This window comes from Apodemus sylvaticus, chromosome 2 (genome assembly GCF_947179515.1).
Source record: "Apodemus sylvaticus chromosome 2, mApoSyl1.1, whole genome shotgun sequence".
NCBI classification, from domain to species: Eukaryota; Metazoa; Chordata; class Mammalia; order Rodentia; family Muridae; genus Apodemus; species Apodemus sylvaticus.
The window spans coordinates 113286297-113311809 of record NC_067473.1 but is presented as its reverse complement, the minus strand read 5'-3'; the positions used below and the strand labels follow the sequence as shown (position 1 = coordinate 113311809).

General features: G+C 44.5%; 1 protein-coding gene and 1 long non-coding RNA gene across 3 annotated transcripts in view; one reads left to right on the top strand and one right to left on the bottom strand.

The window, feature by feature from the left end:
* The window catches only part of M1ap (meiosis 1 associated protein), a 75939-nt gene that overhangs the window by 2367 nt on the left and 48059 nt on the right, over positions 1 to 25513 (bottom strand). The window contains exons 4-7 of the mRNA XM_052174054.1: positions 21852 to 22025; positions 20022 to 20184; positions 19122 to 19263; positions 1360 to 1566 (exon numbers count right to left, since the gene is read on the bottom strand). Coding sequence (XP_052030014.1) covers positions 1360 to 1566; positions 19122 to 19263; positions 20022 to 20184; positions 21852 to 22025 — 686 coding nt within the window. The remainder of the gene's footprint in view (positions 1 to 1359; positions 1567 to 19121; positions 19264 to 20021; positions 20185 to 21851; positions 22026 to 25513) is intronic.
* Positions 20459 to 21940, top strand: LOC127678816 (uncharacterized). Of its 2 annotated transcripts, none has more exons than XR_007976629.1 (3): positions 20459 to 21000; positions 21316 to 21384; positions 21842 to 21940. It is a non-coding gene; the product is annotated as an uncharacterized LOC127678816 (long non-coding RNA). The 2 variants fall into 2 exon arrangements; XR_007976630.1 differs by having other exon boundaries at positions 20462 to 20814.

Here is a 25513-nt window from a genome sequence, read left to right as displayed (position 1 = left end):
GGAGGCCCTGGCGTATCTGCCCGCCTCCCTGCATTCCCGTGGCTGCCAAGCACCAGGCACAATCCCCGGCTCTGTCCTGTCTGCTCCTCAGCCGGCCAGGCCAGCGAGTGTGGCTTCTCCATCCAGAGCCTCCTCCTCTCCCACCCCAACCTGGAGGGCCCAGGGGAAGGAAAGACCAAATCTAGACAGTGAGGAGAACAAGGATGGAGAAGCGGGGAAGACGGAAAGGGGGCTGGAGAAGGCTGCCCCCTGCCTGGTGGCTTCTCTGCCTCTGGGTTTCAGACTTCTTTCATTCCTTTTCCCCAGCAGAGGCCCACCGCACAGGCATGCACACGTATTAGAGGAGCACAGTGTGACACGGCACACAGTGTGACACACGCGGCACACAGTGTGCTCAGGTGGAGTCACAGACATGCTGCCACCTGTCTAGAGGCTTCGCACATGCACAGAGCACCGTATTGAACACTTGGAGACAGGAAAATCCACCCACTCCGTTTCTTTGTTCCTCTGACTCCCACTGCCTCCTCCGATGCCTTCCTCCCTAATGGACTCCTCTCTTCTGTGCAACCTCTTGGTTTCCTCAAGGCAGAACTGCAGAGGAGAGGAGGGTCACGCTCTTTCGAGAGGAGCACTCCAGAGCAAACTAAACCAACCCACTGACCACCTGCACCTGGACGGCCTGGTTGAACTTCCTCCCCTGCCTGCTGTCAGCTTTCCCTCCAGGGACTCTGGCCCCGTTTTCTTCGTAGCTAGCTGTTTGTTGGCATTCATTTAAATCAGATCTCAGGAGTATATGCACATGCATCTGTGCATATGATTATGTGAGTGTGTGCAATTGTGGGATCATCCCTAAGACAGATGATACTAATTCCCAATTATTTGCCCATGTCAGGGCCCGTTTCTCTCTTAACAAACTTTATTTCTCTCAAACCAGGCTTGCCTCTTAGTTCATTATTACCGCGATGCCTTCATCAGACCACCGACTTCTTTATACTTCATTTTCTATCTTGCTTTTAGCTCTGTTGGCCAGAACATACCCCATCTCCGCCCCCCACACTCCCGTGGCCCTACTTTTCTCCCTCACCCCTTTCTCAAGCTCCATTCTATGGTCGCATGGTGTAGAGGTTTAAATGAGATGGGCCACTGTAGACTCAAATCACATCAGGCCCAGTGTCCTTCTGCCAGCTGCCTGAAGATCAGGCTGTAGCTCTCAGCTACTGCTCCAGTGCCACGTGTGTCGCCGAGTTTCCCACCCATTGTAACCAAGTCCCTGACTAAATGCTTTCTTTTATGAGCAAAGTCACAGTGACGGTGTCCCTCTACAACCACTGAACACTGAGACGCATGGGCTCTACTTGCCTCTATGGTCTTCAGACTGTCTTCAGGTGGGTCCTCAGAGAGCAGGGGGAAGAAACCAGGCAGCATCAACTCCCTCGTGGCCACCAGCTTCACCAGCATTGTGAGAGAGTGAGAAGGAGTGATCACATAGAAGCTGCAGGCAGGGGAATTCTGGTTGTGTCTGGGCATCAGAGGCTCCCCTTTGGCCAACAGCAGCCAGTCTCTTTTCTGCAACAAGGACAGACATCTTCAGTCTTTGGCTTGTTTCAAGGATGATCCCAACTGAAGATTCCAAGTTCTCTTGGGGGGCGTTAAGAAGGAAAGAGCCCATTTCACTTTGGCCCTTGGGGGGAAGGGTTTCTAATAGCAGAGTTACTACTCTTCCTTTCCAATCTAGAATATGCCAGAGACTACACCGAAAAAGTTTCAGTGAAGACACAAACTAAGACATGTTCTTTAACTTGAAGTGGGTTCATCTCAGACTACTAAATGCCAAGTGTGGAGCTTGAAAATGACAATCTTATGAATGTTGTATGTATGTGATTTATTTGTGTGTATGTGTGTGTGTGCAGACATGCATATGCCATGGTATGTGTACATCAGAGCGCAACTTTTGGAAATTGGTCCTTGTCTTCCACCTTGTTGTGGCAGGCTATTTTTTTTTCTTAATTTCTGATATAAATTCTAGGCTAGTTGACCCACAAGCTTCCAGGCAGTTCTCCTATCTCCATCCCTATCTTGCCATAAGACCTTCGGGATTAAAGATGCATGTCACCAGAGCCTGGCTCAGCAGTTAAGGGGGGCACTGGCTGCTCTTCCAGAGGATCTGGGTTCAATTTCCAGCACCTATATGGTGTCTCATAACCATCTATAACTCCATTTTAGGGGGATCTAATGTCCCCTCTGCTAGACTTCATGGGAACCAGTCACACAAATGATATTCAGACACATGTATAGTTTCTGCAGGCAAAACATCCACACACATAAACTAAAAATGATTAGTGTGCTTGGATTAAACTTGAGTGATCAGGGTTGTATGGCCAGTGGTTTTACTCGATGAACCATCTCTTCTACCTCAGATCTTTACCAGTTGGGCATGGGGGGGGGGATATTTACCTTTAATACCTGTACTCAGGAGATGGAGGCAGGAGGATCACAACCTCAAGGCCATATTGGGCTATATATGAGACATAAACAAACAAACAAAAATGATGGGGGATGCCCCTGGAATACCAGCGAGGGCTGAAGAAGATCCCGCAGCAGCTTGTGGAGGAAGAAGAGAAAGAGGAACTGTGTAGGGAAAACTTTAGTACAAGACAGTGGGTGGGGACAGGGCCCCTGAGATCAACCCAGCCAGTCCACAGGACAAACTGAAGTGCCAGGATCCCAGCGCTTTCTATATAAAGAGCCACTTTGTCACACTGCCAACAGGCAGGTCGAGATTAGCACATGGGCAGAGAGAAGAGACAAGCATTTACAAATGATGAGATGGAAAGGAGGCAACTTTCTGGGGTGCTTTTCCAAGGAAAAACCACAAATTTCCAAGAAACATGGAGTCAGAATGGTTAGAGTCATCAGTAAGTTATGTCCTCTTGCTGGCTGAGACCATTAATGACATCTGACACAAATGTAACAGTTTGCTAGCTACACAAGACAGAGAACAACAGCCCAGAACTACTTCACCCGCTCTAACGAGCAATTTGGAAGACAACGGGAAGGAGACCATCACTACAGTAAGGAAGACAGACATGGGAAAGGGGCCATCGGGACTGAGTGGAACACAAGGGAAGTGACACAGCAGTTAGCGCCTGCTGGTGGCTTTGTTTTTACACCCAGAGAAATGTACTGCAGAGGGGGACAGGAGGGGTCAGCTCTGCCATCTTAACTCAGTGCCATCAAACCAGGCAGCACAGAACACCATGACATCTGGGGAGGGGTAGGGAACACATACACGCATCCACGAAGAAAAGCTGTGGTTATTCTTATGGCTGGTGGTAACGGGCTGAAAATTTTGGAGTATGGTATTTCCTCAATAGAAGCATGGGTGGAGACAGATGATCTGGGCATGGGAAAGTTAACTACAACTCTAATCATAATCACTATGATTATGAATATCACCGTAATTTGCAACATTGGAATGATTGCCCAGCCACAGACACTGTACAAAGGGTACGGTAGAGACCTTTAGAAGTTCATACACTATTATTATTATGTTTATATCTAGAGGCTTGTCTGGAGAATATATTCAAAATGTGATGTAAAGTCTACTTGAGGCTTACTGCAATCTCAAAAGTCTCTGCTACACTTGGGAGGCAGAGGCAGGTGGATTTCTGAGTTCGAGGCCAGCCTGGTCTACAGAGTGAGTACCAGGATAGCTAGGGCTACATAGAGAAACCCTGTCTCGGGAAAAAAAACAACAACAACAAACAAACAAACAAAAAAGTCTCTGTTAATGTTGGGACACTTGGAGAACTGAGAACATGTTTTTGTCCTATCCTTTTCCTTGGGTTTTTTGGGTAAGATTTATTTACTTTTTATTTATATGAGTACACTGCAGCTGTCTTCAGACACACCAGAAGAGTGCATTGGATCCCATTACAGATGGTTTTCAGCCACCACGTGGTTGCTGGGATTTGAACTCAGGACCTCTGGAAGATCAGTCAGTGCTGTTAAGCGCTGAGCCATCTCTCCAGCCCTTATAGAATGTTTTTAAACTTAAGAGCTTGATATAATAAAGAAGTCGTTACAAAACTCTGGAAGAGAAATTAATATGTCCTTATCAGATGACAACTCCCATTGATCAGTTCCTAGGAACATCTGGAGAAAGTGAGGAGGAAGGAAGTTGAACATTAAGGCTCCTATTTAAGGTTATAGATTTCTAGCATCTCCCCCTGGGTAGCGGCTTATGGTACTAGACACTTGAGGCACAGGGTCCAAGCCTAAGGATGTTATCCAAATTGTGTGTTGAACTGTTAGGACAAGCAATTGTGCCTATTTGGGGTTGGCTAGCTGCCACAGCAGGCATCTGAGGCTGAGAAAACGCATCACCTAGGTAACATCTCAAAAACAGCAGTCTTTGGTGTACTGAAGGGGAATAGTGCTTAACAATTGTAGTAGACTGATGAGTTCTTCCTCATATACTTTGACTACTTCTAAAAGAGAGCATGAGTTAGATGCTAAACCTTTCAGAAGGAAGAGATTATGCTGTGGATGTGAAAATGTCTCCTATAGGCTCACGTATTGGTGGTGCTGCTCTGGGAGGGAACCTTTAGGAGGTGGGGCCTAGCTGAAGGACGTGGATCCCTAGGGGCTCATAGTCTGGCTTGGATTCCAGTTCTGATCCATGAAGATGTGATCAAGTGAGCCTCTGCCACTGTGAGCCTCCTTTGCTGAGCATTTTTCCCACCAGGAAAGGCTGTATCTCCTCACTGTGAGACTCTCCTCCTCAGAGTCGTTCCTTGTCAGGTATTCGGTCACATCAACAAGAATGGTAAATATTACACTCTATGTGAACAGATTATGCTGTGATTGAAGAGTTTGCATTGAATGTGGGTTAGAGTTTACAAAGTGGGCTCCTCTTCAGAGCAGAGTGGACAAGGAAGGTTTGAATGGCATACCATACTCCAAGTTCATCCTCCCCCAATTCCCTCCATAGCTTCTAATTACCGGAACTGTGACAGAAGACGTGGCAACCATTCAAGATTGGCTCTCCACCACTCCCATGTTTTACTCTCTTCTCTTTACCCACTTTTCAGCCCTCTGTCATTGGTTTGAGGGTGATCATGTGACCTAAGTTTACATCATGAAACAGAAGCTTCTGGGTAAGTCTTCTGGAATATCCTGGTAAGTCTTTGTCTTTATGATAAGATAGGCATAAAAAAGATGTCTATCTGCTATGGATACTGGAGCACAAAATGGAGGTAGGCCCTTGGTTGGTCAATTTTATCAGCCATAAATTAGCTTCTCCCCAGATATCTTATTACATGAGAAAAACAAGATCTTAATCATAGGCTGGACTTAGAGGTACACACCCTTAATTCCAACACTTGGAGCAGAGGCAGGTGGATTTCTGGGAATGCAAGGCTAGCCTGGTTTGCACAGCAAGTTCCTGGCCAGCTAGGGCTACATACATGTCTCAGAAAACTTATTAGTTGTGGAAGTTTTTTTCTAGTTGCAGCCTAATGATTCATTATAGATACCAAAGAGAAGGAAGGGGATATGGTTACTGACCTCTGGCTAACAGGAATAGAAGCAGCAGCAATGCCAGCCTTGCAGGGTCAGGTGAGTGCCTGTTACAGCAGGCAGAAACTTTAATCTCATAGGCCAGCACTGCCCTGGTCTGCCATCAGTGTGATGGCCATCGAACAAGTACAATGTGCAATTAATGGAGCGTGACCAGCTGCTGAGGGAGGTGTTTCAGGGGCAACCAGAGAGAGCAGGGAGGAACAAGGCACCCTTGCTTGTGGAGAGAGATGCATCTCCTTGGTATAATGCACTTAGGAAAGGACACTATAAGCTCAGCATGCCTGGGGCCTCAGGAAACTGGAAGGAAGCAAGGAAGAAATTAGGGTTGTTTAGGATTTGCCTTTTCTCTCACCCAAGCAGGGACCAAACCAGGAGGCAAGAAGCAGCTGTTGCAGCATCCAGTACCCTTACTGGCTTGAATCTGAAATAGTTTCCATAGACTGTGTGTTGAAATCTTGGTCCTCAGTAGCTGGAACCATCTGGGAGAAGTTAGAGACTTTAGGAGGTGGGGCCTAGCTGCAGGAAAGAGGTCACCTAGGGGCATATCCTCGAAACTTAGCTCTTACCTTGTCCTCCCTTCTTGTCACTCTCTCTGCTTCCTGTCCATCATGAACTGAGACGTCTCTGCTACGTGAGCTTTTCATCATGGGCCTAGAATCAACTGAGTTGAGGGCTGTGCTCTGAACATTTGAAATTGTGAGCCAAAGTAAGTTCTCCCTTTCTTGATTCTATCAGGCATTTCACCACAGTGCTCAAAATCTGACTAATACACCCATGTGGCTCTCACACTGGCTCTCACAAGCAGGAGGGATGGCGAAAGATTCCAAACCACGTAAACAAATTACCTAGCACTCACAAGTGAACATGGGGCACTTTCCAGAACAGACAACAATACAAACTTTTATACCTTTAAAAAGACTAACAGCATCCAAAATCTTTTCTCTAACCACAGTAGAATGAAACTAGAAATCAGTAATGAAAGCAACAATACACCTCAACACATTCATAAGTGAGGACATCACAGGAGAAACTAGAAAATAATTTACAGTGAATGAAAAGTAAAACACAAGATAGCAAAGTTTATGACAAACTTCTAAGGCAGGTCTTATGGTAAGAGAGGAGAATAGGAGTCACCAATCTTTCCCAGCAGTGAGCCCTGTAGGTTACAGCAACGACTGGTCTGGCAAGACATGCCCATGGGTGCAACAGTGGCCCAAATGTCATGAAAGTAACAACTTTCTGATTGGCTTCAAGGCCCACTTCACAAGTTGAAACCATATCTGATTCCATTACCAGGGCCAAGAATCTGTAGTTAGACAGATCATAGGCCTTAGGGAAGAACCTGCTTCTAACACTCTGGTAAGTGGACATAGTATCAAACAAACTCCTAATGACCTATCCTTATACCCATAGATTAGAGTGTGTCTCAGCCCTCACTCTAGAAATCTCTTTTTACAGTAGATAGCGATGAACTCAGAGACCCACAACTGGACAAGGTGCAGAGAATCAGAGACTGTGCACATTTGTATCACTCTCTCCACTGAAGGCTCAGGGGTCATGGAGAGGGGCAGAGAGACTGTGAGAGTCAGAGGTGGAAGATGACAACAAGGAGACTGCTGTCTGGACGTGGCAGGACAGTGCATGTACGACTCCACAGCCACCGAGACGGCATGAAGAAGCATGATTTTACATGTATGGGAGTTTTGCCTGCAGATATATGCGTGCCTAGTGTCTGTGGAGGTCAGAGAGGGCATCACATATTCTGGAACTGAAGTTACAGAGGGTTGTGAGCCACCGAGCAAGTGCTGGAACCGAACTTAGGTCTTCAGTAAGAGAAACACGTGCTCTTAACTGCTGAGCCAGCTCTCCAATGCCTGCCTGCATGCCGTCATGGTCTCTGCCTCTGGAGCTGTAAGCTAGCCCCAAGGAAACGTGTTCTTTGTTCTTTTTAATTTATCAAGATTAGGTTTCTCTGTGTAATCCTGGCTGTCTTAGAACTCATCCTGTAGACCAGGCTGGCCTCAAACTCACAGAGATCTACCTGCTTCTGCCTCGAGTGCTGGGATGAAAGGTGTGTGCCACCATTGCCTGGTTTAAATGCTTTTTTTTTTTTTTTTAAAATAAGACTTGCTGTGGTCTTGGTGTCTCTTCACAGCAACAGAACACCAAGACACACACTTTGCTGCCAAGAGCAGAAATAAATATATCTGGTCTTATCCATTATCTACAGTACTGTACTGGAGACATGCTGAAGATCAGAGGCCTTTTAGGAGGTTAGGATTCTGGGTTTGACCCCAGGTGAGACCCATTCACGAAGACGCCATGACGAACAGACGTCTGTTTAAGAGCATGGCACACGGGAATGGTGCTTGCTGACTTTGGCGCGTGACAGTTACCACACCAGAGAGCTGTGGACAAGCCCGTGTTGTTATTGGTGCTCTGACGGCCAGGTAAGATGCAGCAACAGACACAAGGGTGGAAAAGGACAAGCAACGAGTGGGGACAAGGTATGACGGGAGCTGGAAAGCTTCACAGTGAAGGCATTTAAGCAGAATCTGGAAAAAGTGAATAAAACTCTGTGAGATGGGCAAGGGCAAGCGCACAACGGGAGAGGTGTGGAAGAAGTTGGTGTACCTGGGAACAGTTAGTATTTATTAGTGTCTCTGGAATGGAGACTAGAAGCTCAGTGAAAGATGAAGCAAGGAAAGTAGACCAGGCTGGGCCATAGGAGGCCCGGTGACCTCACGCTGGCCTTCTGCCTTTACCCTTACTCTCCTCCTGACCTTCAGAGTCTAGCCTCTAGCCTCATTCTGTTTTTCTTCAAGGCTCTTGACCTGCCGTCACCCCAGTCTGGGCTTGCAATCCTGGTCTTGACTCTTGGCCTATAGAGCCAAGGGCTTTCTGTTTCTCCACCCATTCACAGCCCAGCTAGCTTCCAGCCTGTGTACTCAGACTGGACACATCCTGGCTGGAATTCTGTCACTTCTGTGGCCAGTGGGGCAGACACGGACTGGAAACTCAGGAATGTGTCTCTAGAGACGCTGACATTTTAACTAGGAAACTGAAAGAGCTAGGTGGTGTTTTCATTTCTTTTTCTAGTTCACACAGAGCAAACTCAGAGAGAAATGAGGATGTGGAAAGTGAGTCACTGGCTGCATAACTGGGACTCCACAGTAGGGGCCAGTAATTGAAACAACATTTTCCTGGCAATGGAGGGATTCATCTCAGAAAGACTTGGAAAAATTCATTTTATTTTCTTCTATATATCTTTATTCCCTGTCACATTTTATGAAGTTGTTGTTCAAACAGAAAAAAATGTGAAAACACACAAAGAATAACAAGTTAAGGAAGTTGGTGAGAGGAGAAAGGCAATAATGGAGCCAGGATTAGAAAAGCCGTCGGAGATGCCAGGGACCTATGGTTCTTGACCCGCAGTCTGGGGGCAGCTGCCTCGTGGATGTCACTGAGGAACAAGTTTGTTCCAGAGACTACCTGCGGATCAGCTGACTGTAGAGTGGTTTAACTTTTGGGACTTGGAACAAGCTTCCTGGGCTCAGTCCTGGTCTACCATCTCCCTGAACCTTAGAGTCCTCATCTGCAAGGCAGAGATGGCTCTTATTTTAAAAGATTGCTAAGATAATAAACTAATCTTACAGTTGTAAAGTACTTGGAACCATGTTAACCTCAAAGTCAACATCATAAAATATTACATTTCTAAAATTATGATTAGGCATAATAGTGCACATGTTTGATCCCAGAATTCAAAAGAAAGAGGCAGGTGGATTCTCTGTGAATCCAAGGTCAGCTTGGTCTACATAGTGAGTTCTGAGCCAGTTAGGGTTATGTAGTGAGGTCTCTGTCTTTTTTTTTTTTTAATTAAGATGTGTTTAATTATTAGTTGCTTCTTATTTTGCTACATTAAAAATAATTGAGTGAGTTTTAGATATAGGTCTATAAAAGCATCAAAGAACTATAAGGTCACAGACTGTTATGATCTGGACTAATATAAGAGTGAAATTTATGAGACTAGTAGATGTGTAGTGATTTACTCTGTGAGTAAAACCTTCTGTCTTGGAGAGAAGAAGATCCTCAAGACACGGGATGTCAGAAAGAAGGTGAGACAACAGATGTTCTAAGGGAGATGGAACACTCCATCCTTCAGAGATGCTACTTAAGCTCAGGAAGTAAACAACACAAAGCCTTCAGGAAGTCCTTGAAACTGACCAGACTCACTAGGTCCCTTTCCCTCAAGCATATAAGCTATAATTATGGACTGCTGAGAGTTACCTTTAGGCAAAGATGCTCAGAAGAGCTGCTTTCAAGAGGCTCAGAACAAGCAAGCTGTCTGGAGGAGGCACAGACCAACTCAGTTACCTGTAAAGAACACTCTCCCCTGCCTCCCCCACCCAGCTGCCTGCAGCTATGCAGTGTTCCAGGTTTCAGGCTTTTGTGAGTCTTCACCCATGCTGGGGTGGGCTTTTGGTGACGCAGATGTCTTTGAGTCATTTCTGTTCCTGTAAGTAACCCCTTGCCCATACTCTTGTAAGTAATTCCAATAGAACACATTGGTTCACAAAACTGGACTTTAGTGGTGTCTCTACTTTGGTCTGTCATCATTTTCCTATAGAGAATGGAGAGATGTTTATTCTTGTCTCCAAGAACTATTATCACATAACATAAAGATAGAGAGTACTATCTATCAGAAAGGCTGGGTAAACTCTTCTGATAAAAGTCAGATATCCAAATACGACTATCTTTGAGGTAGACAGAAATGGAGTGAATTTCAGAAAAACAAAACAAAATAAAAAAACTGGGGAATGGAAAGTACACTTCGGACTGCAGTTGACTAAGGCTTAAGGCATGTCCAGAGTGTAGTTGGAAAAGTTATGTAATTTTTAGAGCTGAGAGCCTGATGGGTTGACACCAATGGCAAGGATCTGATTATTGCAGCAAGTGTTTTGTCCAGAAAGCTGTTCCAAATGAAGAGGTGGAGGAGAGGGAGCAGTGAGCACACTCACCTATACTTGTGGGGAAGCTGGTGAACCTGGAAGTGGAAACTTGGGGTTCTACTTCCTGGCTGGGGTGAATTGGAGACTACTGTGCTCTGTATGTAGTCAGATGACAAAGGTGGGCATGAGAGCTTGTGATAACAGCTACGTCTGCATCTGGAGATCACTGTAGAATGCTTCTCCCTCCCAGGACAGTCAGAGAAGCTAGATAGTGTATAGAGACCATTTGTGGTAAGGACGGGAGCACATGGAGATGAGAGAAGGAACGGCATGAACGGGAGAGCATAGAAGATGGATTTAATGCTCTTCATTCAATGGTTGGAATCTATGTTATGTGAAGGGAATAATGGGAGATCTTGAATACTAGACAAAGAAATATAGTTTTAATGGTACAATTATAGCCTCTAGAGGAGAAAGATTCCAGAGAGGTGGGAATTAGGATAGCTCCATTCCCCCTGAGGGCATATGTTGAGTTTGAGTGGGGGGGTGGGGGTAGTCCTAGTGGTGGAGCTCAGAATCTAGGATTCCTATCTGCTAAGAGATGTTTACAAGGAAGCAGGTCTTTTGGCAGAGGGCTGCTGATGGGGTAGGGTGTGACTCAAGTCAGTTTTCCACTTAGAACATTTGTGATATACTAGCGTTATATGGGTTTGGAGAAATCTGTGAGAGAAGGTAAGTGTTTCAGGAGATTTGGGTGGACATGATCAGAGTTGAGACCTTCTAGGGTGAGGGCAGAAACACAGCACACCAGGCTTGTCACTGAAAGCTCTGGAAGATAGATTGAGCTTTAGCAGGATGGCTGCCCAACTGTGACTCAGCACGGTACTCAAGTACTCTATCTGCCTGGTGCAGGGAAGGGTGAGCCCTCTCTACCAAATGAAGCCTCTATAGTACACTTAAACACAAGGAGAGGCTTTTATTAAATTGTTATGTTAAAAAAAGGTCATGTCGCTGGGCGGTGGTGGTGCATGCCTTTAATCCCGGAACTTGGGAGGCAGAGGCAGTCAGATTTCTGAGTTCGAGGCCAGCCTGGTCTACAGAGTAAGTTCCAGGACAGCCAGGGCTATACAGAAAAACCCTGTCTCTTGAAAACAACCAAACCAAACCAAACCAAACCAAACCAAACCAAACCAAACCAAACCAAAAAAAGGCCAAGTCAGGACTATATGTTTGAAAGACAAAAGACAAAAGAAAGAATGAAACAAATGCACCTGATAAAGGCTTAACTGTAAAGAACCTTAAATGCTTAAAACTAAATGTTTTTGTTTGTATGAGTGTGTATGTGTCTATGTGAGTTGTGTGTGTTTGTGTCTGTATGTATGTGTATGTGAGTGTGTATGTGTGTGTGAAAGAGAGAGAGGGGAAGGGGGGGCAGACAGATTACAAGTATAGATTCTCTCCACCATGGGGGTCCCAGGGATCAAACTCAGGTCATTAAGCTTGGACTGACTCCTGCAAGTTGTCCTCTAATCTTCACATTTGTGAATGAGCTCACACACACAGACACATACAACATACATACATACATACAAATGTAACCATAGTGAAAGGAAACAAGAAGAGGCAGGTATGGTGGGACATGCCTTTAATCCTAGCCCTCAGGAAGCAGAAACAGGCCACTGTGAGTTGGAGGCCAGTTTGGTCTATATAGCAAGCTACAAGAAGGCTAGGACTATGTAGACTCTGTCTTTAAAAAAAAAAAAAAAACTAAAAAAGGAAAAAAGGAAACAGGAGGAAACAAATGAAATTGCAAAAGCAGTAACCAACAACTCTGTATAAGCCATGCAGCAGACATGTGCCAGGTTTACACAGGCAATTCTAAGCACTCAAAAAAAAAAAAATGCAAGGCGTATTTTATAGTTTCCGTTAGATGTGACAGAGACAAGCGTTACTAATGTGTCTCAGATATGCCTCTTTCCTTTCTTTTTCCCCTGCTGTACTGCTCACAGGAGAAGCCTTACTAGTACTAGTCTTGACTATTTTACACAAGATCTCGTAATGCTGCGAATTATGTCAGAGAAGCTAAGTCAGTTTAGACTCTGTGGCTGAGTGGGAGGAGGAAGGCAAAGAACAGGGCTGGGAGGATGTGGTGAGAGGGAGCGCATGTGCACGCATGTGTGCAAAGGGTTTAGGGGCAGCAGCTCTGGGTTACCGATAAGTATTGAGTGAAGGAGAAAGATCTCCTCATTTCTATGTCATTGTAGTTATAAGAGGGATTTTCTTTGGTGTTTTTTGAAAACACATATTAATTAATTAAACATTACTTTTGGGTCACTGAATAATGTTTTTTAATATGTCATCCCGCAGAGACTCAGCTGCAGGGGTCGACTGTATTTGTTAGGGTTCTGAATACATGAATACACCATAGCTAGAGATGTGAATGCTTAAGTCCACCGTCAGGAAACAATAAAGGAGCAGACTGAAGGCTATCAAGTTCCAAAGCACAGGCTTTCCTTGAGCAAGAGGGATATTTTCATCAGAATATTTTAGAAAACTGCCTGAGCCACTCCAAAGTAGAAGTAATAGGGCCAGGAGAGATGGCTCAGCAACTAAAAAGCACCTCTATCTATGCAATCAGAGAACTGGAGTTTGAATCCCAGCACCCATAAAACAAGCCAGATATCCCTACAAGGGTCTACGACCCTAACTCTGAGGGACGTGGAGGCAGGTGGATGACTATGGTTTCCGGTTTCCAACCTAGTCTAGAATTCACGAACTTCAGGTTCAGGGAGAGATCCTACTGAAGGTAAAGGCAGAGAGAGACAGAGGACACCTGATCCGCATTTTTGTGTTCCACGTCCCCATCCCCATACACTTACACACACAAACACATACATACACCACACACACACACACACAAATCTTAAAATAGAGGTGACAACAGGGGGAATTTCTTTTCTGAGCCAAAATTTGACTAAAGCTGAGAACTTGGTTGGGGAAGTGGTAGAAATAGCAGGAATAGGCAAGTGTGTCATTTTGGATTTTAGAATAAATTAAATTTACATCTAAGTCAAATCATAGGACATATACTTAAAAAATGATTTGAAATGATTTTCTCTAAGAAGGTCTGATGAAAAAAGGCAACTGGGAAGGGTTCACTAAAGAAGACCATTGAGCTGAATCTCAGGTTAGGGCAGGATTTGAACACATGGAGAAGAGACAGCATGAACAGGGGAAAGTAATGCCAAGAAGGCAGTGAGGCTGGGTGTGGTGGTGTATGCCTTTAGACCTGGCATTATGCAGGCAAAGGTAGGCAGATTTCTGTGAGTTCAAGGCCAGCCTGGTCTACATAGAAAGTTCTAAGTCATTCAGAGTTATAGAGTGAGTCTGTATCTAAAAATAGACAGTGGAAGGAAGGAAGGAAGGGATGGAGGAAGGGAGGAAGAGAGGGAGGGAGGGAGAGAGAGAGAGAAAGAAAGAGAAAGAAAGAAAGAAAGATAGATAGATAGATTAATACAGCCTCACCATGTAGGTAAAATGGAGCTGGGAAGGGTAGTTAGGAGTTTATGAAAAAAAATTTTTTGAAAGTATTGGAAACAGGAAATAAGGACAACTCCAGTTTAGGAGAGAAAAACTGATGTGGCCCTGGGTGACTCGAAAGTAAAGGACATCATGGCTGAAAGTGGCTGAGGTTTCAAGCCTGGGTGACTTAGACAATGGCAGGGCTGCTATTAACAGAAAGACAGAAGTTGGCTGTGGGGAACGCCAGTGTGGGAAGGTTGGGGCACTGAGTTGTACAGGGAACTGAGAAGGCACTGGATTTGAAAAGAAAAAATATGAGATCGAGGCCAGCCTGGACTACAGAGTGAGTTCTAGGACAGTCAGGGCTATACAGAGAAACCCTGTCTCAAAAACCAAGCCAAAACAAAACAAAAGTAATAATCCCAGACCAAATATGGAGGAAAAGCTTAGCATACACAGGGCTGTGGAGATGGATCAGCAATTAGGAGTTCTTTGTGCTCTTCAGAAGACCCAAGTTTGGTTCCAGCAACCATGTTAGCTAGGTCATAACTGCCTGAACTCCAGTTCTGGCCTTGGTGGAAACCCATAACAAGTGGTGTGCACTCATACAGATACACACACATACACACTAATAAAAAACAAAGATCTAAAAAAAAATCAAGGTTCAGGCAACTTGTGAAAATAGGGCTAGGCAGGTTCAAACTAAATAAGTCTTGTCATATAGTAAATATAAAACTTTTCTTCTTGAATGAATGACTTGAAGCTTGTAAAAAATTCTTCTCTGTCCTACTTCTACTGGGGACTTATGGCACTCAGAGAAGGTGTCATTCAAAAAGCATGGATGTGGAGCCTTTTGAAAACTGATTTGCCCCTCCTCCCACTAGGAGAGCCATGCTTAATGCAGTGGTGGGACCATCAGGTCTGAGGAAACGGTGGCACAAGATCCCTGGGGTCCCCATGGTGAATGGAGAGAAGGCTGTCCCTAACTCCCATGCATACTATAGCACAGAAACCTCCTACTTCCCAAACAAATACACAAACAGACAAATGTAAAAGGAGAACAGACAACAATTATGAATGGCCAGACTCTATTCTAGCCCAGTGAGATACAGAAGCCAACAGCATGAGCAAAGGGAGGATCAAAACCATGTCCAAAGGCAACAGAGAGAGGAAAAGCTTTGTTTCAGCTGTCTGTCTGTCATCAGAGGAAGCCAAGTTGGGACCTCCAAGCATGAACCTGGAGGCTGGAACTAGAGCAGAGAGCACAGGAGAAGCTCTCTATGGCTTGCTCAGACTACTTTTAAATGAAACTCAGGAACTCCTATGTAGGGTTTTTTTTTTTTTTTTTTTTTTTTTTTTTTAACAGAACTTCAATTGTGTGATTTTACTAATGAAGGCTTGGGAGACAGATGTTGGGTGAAAGCTTACTAGCTCAGAGGGGCAGAGAAAGCATCCAGTTGACCTTCCTCCTCAGCCCACATCCCAGAAGAACCTCTTTCTCACCCTGCCTCAGAAAACCTCCTTCAAACGGAATATCTGTCCCTTCTACTTCCTGTGTCTTTCTCTATCTGTTCTCCTGAGTCCCTCTTACAGTCTATGTTTTTTTTCTTAATAATCCTATGTTCTTTTCCTGTTAACTGGTTGCTTGCTCCGCCTCTTGACCTATGACTTTATTTAATCTGTCTACAGTATTCAATCAGAAAGCTCTTGGATTAAAGGTGTGTGCTAATGCTAAGCCACACTACAACTAAAACCAGGTTTTCCTAGTAAATAACAATCTCTGGTTCACAGTGTTATCAAATATCCTGCAATACACCTGCCTAGGGGGAGGTACCACCCATATTAGGGTGGGCCCTCACACCCACATCAAGAAAATGCCCTGCAGACTTGGCTACCAACCGGAAGCATCTTCTCAGTTGAGGGTCCCTCTTCCCAGATACCATTAGCTTTGACAAAAAGCCAACTAGGACATCCATTCATCTATTTAGGACATTAAACTGTTTCTAATTTCTACCACTGTAAATAACACTGAGATGAGTGTCTTGTTTGTGTATATCTTTACCTCAGTTTCTTGGACTATAATCCTGGCAAAGTGTTGAAGGATGTGTATTTTCAGGAAAATGTATTAAAATGCTAATGTCTAAAATATCACATACTAGCCAGGCGTAGTGGTGCACACCTTTAATCCTAGTATTCAGCAAGTAGAAACAGGTGTATCTTAGTGAGTTTGAGGACAGCCTGGTCTACAATGTGAGTTCCAGAACAGCCAGGGCTACATAATTGAGAAACTTTGTCTCAAAAAACAAAACAAAACAACAAAAAATCCTCTAGTATAAGCATTGAGCCAAGTATAGTGGTACCTGTCCATAATACTGGTGCTGAGAAAGCATAAAGTCTAACCTAGGTTACATAGCAAGTTTAAGAAGGTTAACCTGGGCTATGTGAGATCCTACCTTTATTAAAACAAAACAAAACAAAAAATGCATTAAAAGCAGGACCAGGGAGGCCAAGATAGGAAAGTCTCGAATTCAAGGCTTGTTTGGGCTGGAGATTAAGTTCAAGTCTCCGGGTAAGGTAACTTAAAATGAGACCTGCCTCAGACTAATTACACAAACACACAAACAAGCAAACAAGCAAATGGAAGTCTGGGGATATAGAGTCAGGATAGAGTGTCTGACTAGCATCTGTGAGATCCTGGGTTCAACCTCAAATATGTCAAAAAGAAAAGAAAAGGGATTGAAGGCACTGGGAGAAATGCTTGCTGAGAGACTCTGAAGAAGTGGGTGGAGAACGTAGTAAACTGAGCTGAGGGGCAGCCGCAGACCTGATTGATCTGTTGTCTCTGTTCTGCAAAGAGGAGTGGCCGCTCTGCTCTTCAGACCAGAAACAGGAACTCAGTGGGTGGACACGGGGAGAAACAGGAAAAGAAGTCTGCTTCTGACAGTGAGAGACACTGTGCTGGGCTGCCCTTTCCTTTGTGCCTGTCCCTCATGAGTGAAACATGTCTGTCACTCTGGTTTACCTTGGCCAAACCTTTGTTTTCTATAAGATGCATTTTATTTTTAGCTATCTATGTGTGGGTCCGTGCAGGTGGGAGCAGGTACCTGTGCAGAGCAGAGGTGTTGGCTCTCCCTGGAGTGAGTTTTAGGTGGCTATGAGCAGGCCACGTGGGTGCTCTTAAATTCTGTGCCATCTCTCCAGCACTAGGTCAAGGATGTACTCATATTTTGTCCTTGGATTCTCTTTTCAATTATTTTATTTCAACTTAAGTGTTGCATTAATTTTCCTTTTCCTTTCTTTCTTTCTTTTCTTTTCTTTTCTTTTTTTTTTTAGGTTTTTGAGACAGAATCTCATGCTATATATAGTTCTGGCTGGTCCAGCACTTGCAATGTAGACCAGGTTAGTCTTTCACTTGCAGAAATCAGCCTGCCTCTGTTTTCTTAGTGCTGGAATTAAAAGCAAGTACTACCACATCTGGCTTCTTTCCTTTCCTTTTTTAAAAAATTATGTGTATGCATGTGGGTCTGAGTGTGTGTGTGTGTATATGTGTGTGTGTGTGTGTGTGTGTGTGGTGGAGACCAGAAGAAAGGATCAGATGCTGGAACTAGAATCACAGAAGTTGTAAACCTTCTGATGTGGACGCTGGGCACTAAAGCTGCATCTTCTGCAAGAGCAGCAAGTTCTCTTCACTGCAAAGTTGCCTCTCTAGCCCCTCATTGGTTTTCCTTTTACAAGGAGTTATCGTTGCTCTGAGTGTTGGTGTGTGGGTGTGGGTGCCACAGCACATGTGTAGGGTTGGAGTTGGGCAAGCCGCATTACTTTTCCATGCATGTGTTTTTGTTTTGTTTTAATTTGCTTCTATTCCAAGGGTTGACATCTTGATGTTCATGACGGATGCCAAGCACCTGTTGGATACTTCATTACTTCGCCCCCTCCACATCCTGTTCTTCACTGAGCTCTAATTGATTATATATGCCTACAAATAGTTCTTTAGTGTACTTTTCTAACCGTGATTTCCAATGCTCTAAGTCTATTATATATATGTATGTGTATGTATATGTATATTTCTGTCTCCTCCATTACAGAGGAAACTGATATGTCTATATGTCATCACCGAATGCATATTTAGGACTTAAAGCAATGATTGGCCTGGGTCTGACCCAGAGACTGATCTTTCAGTGACCTGTGATAACCCGTCCAGTGTGAGAAGGCTCTGGGATTTAGAACGTTCACTGTTGTTCTTGTGAGAGTGTGTGTGTGTGTGTGTGGGGGGGGACGAGTGTGCCACTGTGCATGAGTGGAGGCCAGAGGACAATTTTCTGAGCATGTTTGCATTCTCCACTGTGATTCCCGGGGTTTGAACTTAGATCACCAGGCTTGCGTGGCAAGCGCTTTCACCACCTAAGTCTGACAGGAAGTACATTTTAAAGCATCACTGCTGCTTAAAGGTTATAAAACAAAGGGCTCTGGCTGAGTTCAGGAAGTGCTCTGCGTACAGGCTGAGTAGCCTCACTTTGCTTTTTCATCCACGCTTGTTAACTGCTACCCCCAAACTGACTTTGACCTGACACTGACTGATAGGATATGAATTCCTGGACTTCCTAGCCATGGTGTCAACAAAAGCAGCACCTGGGCCCAGTGCAGTGGCATGCTCAGTAAAGTTGACTGCTGCCAAATCTGACAACCTGGGTTCAATCTCCTGGACCCTACACCAAAGGGTAGAACTGACTTCCAAAAGTTGTCCTCTGATCTCTGCACATGTGCCGTGGCATTTGTGCATCACTCCTTACACATGTGGACACAAAACAAATAGATTAAGTATATAAACGGTAGCATCTGTATGGTTTCTTTTGTACCACACTTGATCAGTTCACCAGCTTGTTATAGACTGATGCCTGAAAAGCCATCTGGTAGAGTATACTAATGTTTCCTCTGGGCTCATCTGACAGAGGCAAGACTATATTTACTGCTAATTTCAGAGCATTCTCAGGATTTCCACCCTCCCAGGGTTGATGCAGGTCTGGGATTAGGCAGGAGTGTTAGTGGCTGGTTTTGTGGAGCACTCACCAGCAAGCAGTGACACAGGGCATGAAAATGTTGTTGATTTGTTTCCAGCTCATCCCAGTCCAGCTGCCAACAGCTTGTGGGTCTGAGGATGAAGGGCAGTCCATAGGTCAGCGACTCACAGATCCCACTAGATTTCAGAGCCCTGGAAAAGAAAGACTTTCTTAGTGGTATCCATGACCTCTAACCGCACCCTTTTGAATTCAGCTCTGGACCTTACTGTAGATCAGGCTGTGTAAATTACATAGTGTGTGGTCAGATTTATACACTCAAAGTTTTCAGAGCTCAACAGTCTTCACGCGGGGCCTTATAGTAAGAACTAGAAAGCAGGTCTGCTTGAGAGCTGGGTCCCCTGAAGCAGCAATTCTAGTACTAGAGTAGTGGTAGGGTGGGAGTTGGATCTTGATACCCTTTTCCCCTTGAAAGGTTCTTTCCTGGACTAATCCCTTCCTTTTTTTTTTTTTTCCTTGAGACAGGGTTTCTCTGTGTAGCCCTGGCTGTCCTGGAACTCACTCTGTAGACCAGGCTGGCCTCGAACTCAGAAATTCACCTGCCTCTGCCTCCCAAGTGCTGGGATTATCCTGGACTAATGCTAATGGGCTTTTGATAAGCATCCGTTGGATGGCTGGACGTCTTTGCATCGACCTTGCCTTTCTCTGCACTCAGAGGCCATATTTCCAGTTCTCGCCTGTACCTCCAAGTCTTCTGTGGTAGCAGGTCTACACCTGCTCCTCTGGTTTCCACGTGGTGAGGAGCCCAGCCTTACTTTTTGGTGACAAGCTTGTACCTCCTACTGGCCACTGACTGCTGCCCGACTGCAGAGATGTAATCTAAATCTCTGCTTGTCCAGGCCACAGAACCAGTAAGAACAGCTTAGACTGGTGAGGCTTCCTCAAAGCATACTTGATCACTTGCAGCTTGTATGGAGAGTCAGATGACAGGGATGGTATCTGGTAGAGCTTGCTGATGTCTCCTTTGGGGTCATCTATTCTCGACAGGCCATCAGCTGTACCAGGAAGCAGGGATGGGCTGAGAAATCGCTCTTGGAGATCGCATTTCAGACATACTACAATAAAAGGAGAGTTAGAGAAGAGACTGGGTTACAAGTCACCTCAGGCTATGCCTTTAAGAGATAACAAATTGCTACTACTTTATAGTTAGTCACTAAGCAGGCAAGGGTCAGGAGGAGGTGAGGGGATGGGACAGTGGAAGCATGCTTGGTGTGGGGAGGTAAAGCTATCTGCCACGGTGGTCTAGCTATTGCTCTAAGCCGTGTACTTATTCTCTGAGGCTGCTTGATTGTCCCTTGCTTTATCGCTGCCGGGCTGGCTGATCTGTAGTCTCTCAGCCGGAGGCCTGGCTTGTCTTTCAAGAGGACCACGTGTTTGGTGGAGCAGCTAATGGTAAAATATGCAGAGGCCCTTGGGTATCACATGAGGCAATCTTGCCTCGGCTGCTTCCCTGTGGCTTTGGCAAGCGTGCTGGTCAGATGAAGGAAGAGCAGGAAAGCGGAAGTCAGCGAGTCATCTGACTGCTGCTCTTTTCCTCTGGGCTCTTCTCGGGGCCATCAGGGGCTGTGTGAGGCACAAGTTCCTGAAATAGCTTATTTTTAATGCCCTGAAAGGAACCTGAGTGTTGGGCTGAGTAGAAGGCCTCAGAGCACAGCGGTGGTGTGATGTCAGGCGTGCGTGAACTGGTACTGAGCTAGACTACTCTCCGTGTATGGCACTTTGCTCTATTAAGCATGTTTTGTTTGTTTTGTTTTAAATTTTTTTGACAAGATTTCTTGCAGCCCAGATTGACCTTTGACTTGCTATGTAGCTGGAGATGACCTTGAACTCCTGCTTCTCCTACCTCTACCCTATAAGTGCTATGGTTTTAGGTGTGTATTAGGGTTTTGAATTTCAACCCCAGCAGTTACTTGTAGGTGCCAAAGGCCCAGTGTTCTGCTGCTCTGAACCTGACTACTTGACACTACAAGGTGTTAAACTTATCTCTGGTTTGACTATTGATGGCAAAGGTGTAGGTCTAGGAACGCGGGGTCCGTGTGAGAAGGGGATGGTGACGTGAGGGAGGACTATGGAGCTTGCTTCTGAGTTGTTACAGTATTCCTCAATCTGATGCCTAAGTAAATTGTTAGGAATTTTATTTTTATTTCATGTGTGTCTGTCTGTCTGTCTTCATGTATGTGTCGTAGATGGAGGCAGTGCCTGAAGAGGGTGTCAGATCCCATGGAACTGGAGTTACAAGAAACTGTGAGCTCCAGGTGGGTGCTAAGACATGACTCTAAATCCTCCATAAGAACAACAAGTACTCCTAATCACTGAGTTGTCTCTCAAGCCCCAGTGAGAAGACTCCTATTTATTCTTCTCACCACAGGCAGTGTTGGCATTATCAAGGTAAAAGAATCTTTTAAGTTAGAGTACCAATAATGCCTGTCATATTGAGTGAGAATATTGAGGAAAATGCTTGAGTATCTATATCCTTCTATGGTGTAGCTGTTGTCTTATCAATGAGCTCTCAAGGCCTTTGCCTGGCACTACTTGGCCCTTGCTGGCTAGAATGGTGATGCTTGAGAACTTTTCGCCATCACCAGACAGCTTCACCCCATTCTCACCAACCCCTGGGTCTCAGAGTATCTGGATTTTGCTGCCTCTCTGGAGTCATCCAGCGTTCTAACCTAGACAAGGCTATTCTTAGCCTACAGACTCTTATCTTTTCAGGGTTGTGTACTTGGATTATCCTTGGCTCTGGAAGAAGGAGGAAGACTCTGTGGAGTAAGAAGGAGGTGGATGTCTTCCTGGTCAGTTTCACTGTTATGCAGCCAGGCTTTAAAGAAGACCTCCATGCTGACAACATCGTTGTCTAGAGTCTCAAGGACAATGTCGGCTTCCAGGATGGAGCTCTCTGCAGAAGAAGGGAAAATAATGGTTGAAGTGTGTTTTTTCAATCTTAATATATATTTATTTAAAGGTTTTTTCCCCCCAGGGAGATGCTGGCAAGATGACTGGACCATTAAGAGTATATACTGAGCCAGGCGGTGGTGGCGCATGCCTGTAATTCCAGCACTCTGGGAGGCAGAGGCAGGTGGATTTCTGAGTTCGAGACCAGCCTGGTCTACAGAGTGAGTTCCAGGACAGCCAGGGCTATACAGAGAAACCCTGTCTCGACAAACCAAAAAAAAAAAAAAAAAGAGTATATACTGCTCTTGCAGAGGACCTAAGTTCAATTCCTAGAATCTATATCATTTGACACACAACTGCCTGTAGCTCTTGGGATCTGATGTTCTTTCATTTAAACTCTGAGGGTACCTGAACTTACATATGCAAACAGATGTAGTTAGGAATAAAAAAATAAGTCTTCACAATTATTTAAAAATAATTTGTTTTAGTTGAAAATTGTTTATGTGCTGGGGTTGGAGAGATGACGCAGCTGTTGGAACACTTGTTCTTGCAGAGGATCTGGGTTTGACAGCAGCACCCACATGGTGTGCACAACCATCTGTAGCTCAAGTCCCAAGGTATCCAACACCTCTTTGGACCTCAGTCGGCACTAGGCATGCATGTAGTACAAATATATACATTTGGGCAAAAGACTTGCACACATGAAATAATAAAGTAAATCTAAAAACATTTAAAAATTATTTATGTGTCTGGGTGTTTTCTCTGCGTGTATGTCTATGCACCACGAATGGGCCTGGCACCCACGGAGGACAGATGACGGCATCAGATGCCTTGGAACTGGAGTCACAGACAGCGGCTGTGAGCTACCTTGTGGTGCTGGGAACTGAATCAGGAAGAATAACTGGCACTCTTAACTGCTGAGTCATTTCTCCAGCCACTTATTTTAAACATTTAATTATGTGTATGTGTCTATATGTAGGTATGCCAACCCCTGAGCTGGAGCTATAGATGGTTGTGAGACGCTTGACTTGCGAGCTGGGAAAGTGAACTCGGGCTCTCTAGGAGAACAGCAAGTGCTGAGACATCCTTCTAGTGTCAGTGCTACCATTATTATTATCTTTTTTTTTAGACAGGTCTAACTGTGCATCTTGGGCTGCCCTGGATTTCACTATGTAGATCAGGCTGGCTTTGAGCTCAAAGAGAAAGCTCTCTGCCTCTACCTCTCAAGAGCTGGGATTAAAGGCACGTACTATCACACCCAGTTAAGTGTTTGTTTGCTTGCTTACTTATTTGGTTTTCTAAGACAGGGTTTCTTTATGTAGCCCTGGCTGTCCTGAAACTTGCTCTGTAGACCAGACTGGCCTTGAACTCAGAGATAAATAAATAAAATAATAAAAAGTAATAAAGAGGTCTGCCTGCCTCAGTCTTCCAGTGCTGAGATCAAAGGAGTGTGCCACTACCACCTGGAAAGTGTTTAATTTTTAATTAAACATTTTTTTGAGACAGAGTTATGCTATATAGCTTCACCACCCCAGTATTCACTGTGTAGACAAGGCCTTGAATACATCATGAGCCTCCTACCTTTCTACCTAATTTTTTAATTACAAATTTTGAAAAATATAAACTTTAAGCATACCTATCTTCTGACACATCAACTATGTCTTAATATCTGTCCTAGACACATTCTTGGATCGTCCACAAGAGACTTATACAGAGACCTTCAGCACACCATTATCATCCCAACAATCAAACTCCAAATAGGAAGCAAGTCTTGTTAGTGTCCATCAATAGAAGAATATTTAAATAAATTTTAATGGCGGGCAGTGGTGGCACACGCCTTTAATCCCAGCGTATGGGAGACAGAGGCAGGGGAATTTCTGAGTTCAAGGCCAGCCTGGTCTACAGCCAGGGCTACACAGAGAAACCTTATCTCGAAAAACCAATAATAAATAAATAAAAATAAATAAATAAATAACAACACACACAGATTTGTTGTATGTAATCATTAGCAATTTAAAGCTAAATTTACCAACATGGAAATTTAGAAAGGAGTAATATGATCCCATTTGTATGAATGTACCTGTGAACGTGAATCCATGAGTATGTATATGCAAACAACATGCATCTATGAGTATGCATATACAATTGTGCATCCATGAGTATGTACATGCAATTGTGCATCCATGAGTATGTACATGCAATCGTGCATCCATGAGTATATACGTGCAATTGTGCATCCCTGAGTATGTTCGTGCAATTGTGCATCCCTGAATATGTACGTGCAATTGTGCATCCCTGAGTATGTACATGCAATTGTGCATCCATGAATATGTACATGCAGTTGTGCATCTACAAGTATGTACATGCAATCGTGCCTCCATGAGTATGTACACGCCCATATTAAAAAGGTCTGAAAAGGCTGCCATCCAGCTATTAGCTGCCGGGGAGCAGAAATGGGCAGGGTATTGAGACACATTCTCTTTTTATTCATACTTCTACATACTCCTATCTTAATTGTGTATTTCTGTTTTGAAATATTCAAGGGTGCTGGAGAGATGACTCAAAAGTTAAAAGTGCTTGTGGTTCTTGTAAAGGACCAGAGTTCAGCTCCCAAGCTCACACTGGAACTCCAGCTCCAAGGAGGGTCCAATGTACTCCTCTGGCATCCATGGGCACCTACACACACACACACACACACACACACACACACACATACCACACCTAATAAATAAATAAAATAAATCTTTAGAAAACACCAAAAATATTCTAGAATATAAAAGCTATGAAAAACCACACAGCAATACTGGTTAGTTATCAACGAGGGGCATATCAGTTCTGTAACCATTTTTTAGTAAAAATGTGTTTAATTATTACTTCTGTTAAAATGAATCTGAACATTTAAAAGAAAAAAGACAAATATTGTTTTGGCCCTACCTTATCGTACAGATTACAGTTACTCATTGGCACACTGTCTCACAAGTGTGATTGGCATCAAAGAGGAGGGGCTAGGCTGGTATGTGATGAGAGGCCCTGGGTAGGAAAGTTAACAGGCTTTCCTGGGGCACTTCTGCGTTTAGCTAGTCCTACCTCTGGTGCTGGGGTCTGCTTCTACAAGTACACGTCAGGGAAAGCCAGAGAGAAAGTAGTGGAGAAGGCATGGACAGAGGGAGGGAGGAAGGGGTTGAGGAGAAACCCTGAGGGCCCACTGAGATACAAAGGGTCTAAGAAAAGCCAGTGGTTCAAATGAATTAACTTCTGTGTGTGACTCTCGAATGCCAGGCGGTTTATTTCTAGACCGACATTCCTGAGGACAAGTTGGTAGAGGTGGCAGACTTCTCCACCTCAAGAACAAAGAAGGTTCAGTCCATGGTGCTGGCTCCAACACAGGAGGTGCAGAGAGCTCGATGACCTCACATCCATTCAAGGACTTGTCCTGCAGCCACAGGGATAGCAATTTACACTCTTTCCCAGCCAGCAGGATCAACTCAGCTA